The following is a 2500-nucleotide window of genomic DNA, read 5'->3' as shown; positions in this document are numbered from 1 at the left end:
ATTGACAAGAATTAAGTAACCAAACCTCCAAGCTGTGTGTGCAAGTCGAAGACACGCGTATGTTTATGTGTGTCTATTTCAGAGTTTCTTCAAGGACTGTCTGTTTGACCTGTGCGAGCTGGATGGTGCTCAACCCATCCTGTGTGAGTCCATCGAGTCGTATGTCAACGACTGTCAGGACCGAGGAGTCACCATCGGAACCTGGAGGAACAGCACCTTCTGCCGTGAGTACAGATCAATGTTGGGGTCAATTCCATTTCAATTCCAGTCATTTCAGAAAGTTAACCAAATTCTCATTCCAAGTGTCTCTCACTGAAAAGCATTAAAGAGAATTGGAATTGGTATTTCAAAGTTCTTCCTGAATTGACTGGAATTGAAATGGAATGGACCCCGACCCTGGTACAGATACATGTTATACATGATAATAACAAGCAAGAGACGGATATTGATGATGAAGATGGAAAACGTCGTGATTGATATAATAATAATTATTCATTCACTCACCAAAGACCCTGCTGTTATTAGCACATCAAAGACCAAACAAAACACTCTAACAGTACTGTTCCGTATAATCAACAAAGTCATTATTAAGAGACAGTCATGTTTTAAAGTAGACCTATCTCCTAATGTCTCCTCTTCCCTCCTTCTCTCCAGCTCTGACATGCCCCCCCAACAGTCAGTACGTGCCCTGTGCCGCCCCTTGCCAGCCCACCTGTGCCTCCAGACCCTCCACAGGGTGTGATGCTCCCTGTTCAGAGGGCTGTGTGTGTGACCCTGGTTACGTCCTCAGCGCCGAGAAGTGTGTCAAAGAGAACTCCTGTGGCTGCAAAGACACCAACGGACAGTACTACGAGGTGAGTGTGTTGTGTGTTGGGTGATGGACTTTGTGTGTGTGTGTGTGACGTGTATGTAACCAACCAGCAACCAACCACTGATTAACTATTGTCTCTCCATCCATCTCTCCTCCTTCCCTCCCTCCCTCCAGCCTGGTGAGGAGTGGTACGTGGAGGACTGTAAGCTGAAATGTTATTGTAACGCTCCCTTCGTCACCTGCAATCCTTCTGATTGCCCTCCAATGCACGAGTGTAAGGTCCAGGGAGGAGAGCTGGACTGCTACCCTACAAGTAAGTCCCCTGACATAAACAGTCCGTACAAACACCCACACACACTCAAAATGGTGTTTTGACGTCTGACGTCTTGGATGGTAGGGTAGGTGACCAGGCCATATGACCATATGAGTTGACCAGACAGCACAAAGAGATCTGAGACTTGGCTATAATATCTTTCTCTCTTATGTCTCATGCTGTCTCCCTCTGTCCCTCAGCCCCAACTACAGTCAAACCAACTACTCCCATACCAACTACACCTAAACCAACTACTCCCAAACCTACTACCACAAAACCACCAGGTGAAATTAACAGACAATCATCTGTTCTCATTCTTACGATCAGAATCAGAAACGGCTTTCTGTATTTGCACAAATCAATTAATTGGTAACCCAATAATTCCTGATATTAACCCCTTGTCTCCCTTCCACCCCACCCCCTTACCCTCTCTTCTTTGCCTCCCCCCATCCTCCTCTCCCTCTCTCCCCCAATAGTGACGTGCCCTCCCAATGCTGAGTACATAGAGTGTGGCCCAGCCTGCATCCCCAGCTGTAAGGAACCCTCCACCAACTGCACTGGCTCCTGTATCAGTGCGTGTTTCTGTAAGCCAGGCTTTGTGTTCAAAGGCAGACGCTGTGTCCCCATAGAAACATGTGGCTGTCTGGAGGGAGGTGACTACTATGAGGTACGAGACCATCTGGGACTGTTAGTCTGTGGTTAAGAATGTACTTTGTGACAGAAAATGACACAATATAATGTGATATACAATATTGTGTATGATATACCATACGGCATACCATACGATATATGATACACGATATACGATGTGATACACAATATGATACGATATCATACGATACGGTACTTTTACTGTCCAGAATGTCCACTCCTGTGGAAATTGATAGTACTCCTCTCAGCACATCACAAATATACTTTAAAAATGACCAACAACTCAAGGAACGCACGCATACGTTCACAGAATGCACAAATAAACTGCACTTTTTTTTTTGAATTGGCAAACAACATGTTAATAACTCCTCTCTCCCTGTCTCTGTCCTTTTAGCCAGGAGAGATCATCTTTGGTGACGGCTGCTCCAAGCTGTGTCGTTGTGCTGGAAACTACATCCTGGACTGTGTGGACAACTCCTGCTCTCCCACGGAGGAGTGTCGCAACGGAGCCTGTTATCCTAAAGGTACTGTTAGCTGAGTTATAATACATTGTATTAGCAAAGTTATCAGAACTTGTATTAGCTCATTTATAAGAACTTGAATTAGCTGAGTTTTTATTTGACCTTTATTGAACTAGGCAAGTCAGTTAAAACTTCTTCAGGACTGGTAGGTCACCACCAAGCAAACGTAGGCTAATGCGATAAGCATGAGGTTGTAAGTAGCAA

At 45.1% G+C, this 2500-nt stretch overlaps 1 protein-coding gene across 1 annotated transcript in view; it reads left to right on the top strand.

The window, feature by feature from the left end:
* LOC129835645 (IgGFc-binding protein-like) overlaps window positions 1–2500 on the top strand; it is a 119196-nt gene that overhangs the window by 15082 nt on the left and 101614 nt on the right. The window contains exons 17-22 of the mRNA XM_055901366.1: window positions 83–224; window positions 655–854; window positions 986–1124; window positions 1325–1408; window positions 1601–1791; window positions 2170–2299. Of these exons, the coding sequence (XP_055757341.1) occupies window positions 83–224; window positions 655–854; window positions 986–1124; window positions 1325–1408; window positions 1601–1791; window positions 2170–2299 (886 nt within the window). The remainder of the gene's footprint in view (window positions 1–82; window positions 225–654; window positions 855–985; window positions 1125–1324; window positions 1409–1600; window positions 1792–2169; window positions 2300–2500) is intronic.

The sequence above is a fragment of the Salvelinus fontinalis genome, chromosome 36 (genome assembly GCF_029448725.1).
Source record: "Salvelinus fontinalis isolate EN_2023a chromosome 36, ASM2944872v1, whole genome shotgun sequence".
NCBI classification, from domain to species: Eukaryota; Metazoa; Chordata; class Actinopteri; order Salmoniformes; family Salmonidae; genus Salvelinus; species Salvelinus fontinalis.
Note: the sequence above shows the minus strand (reverse complement) of the source record. Positions and strands in the feature narration are given on the sequence as shown.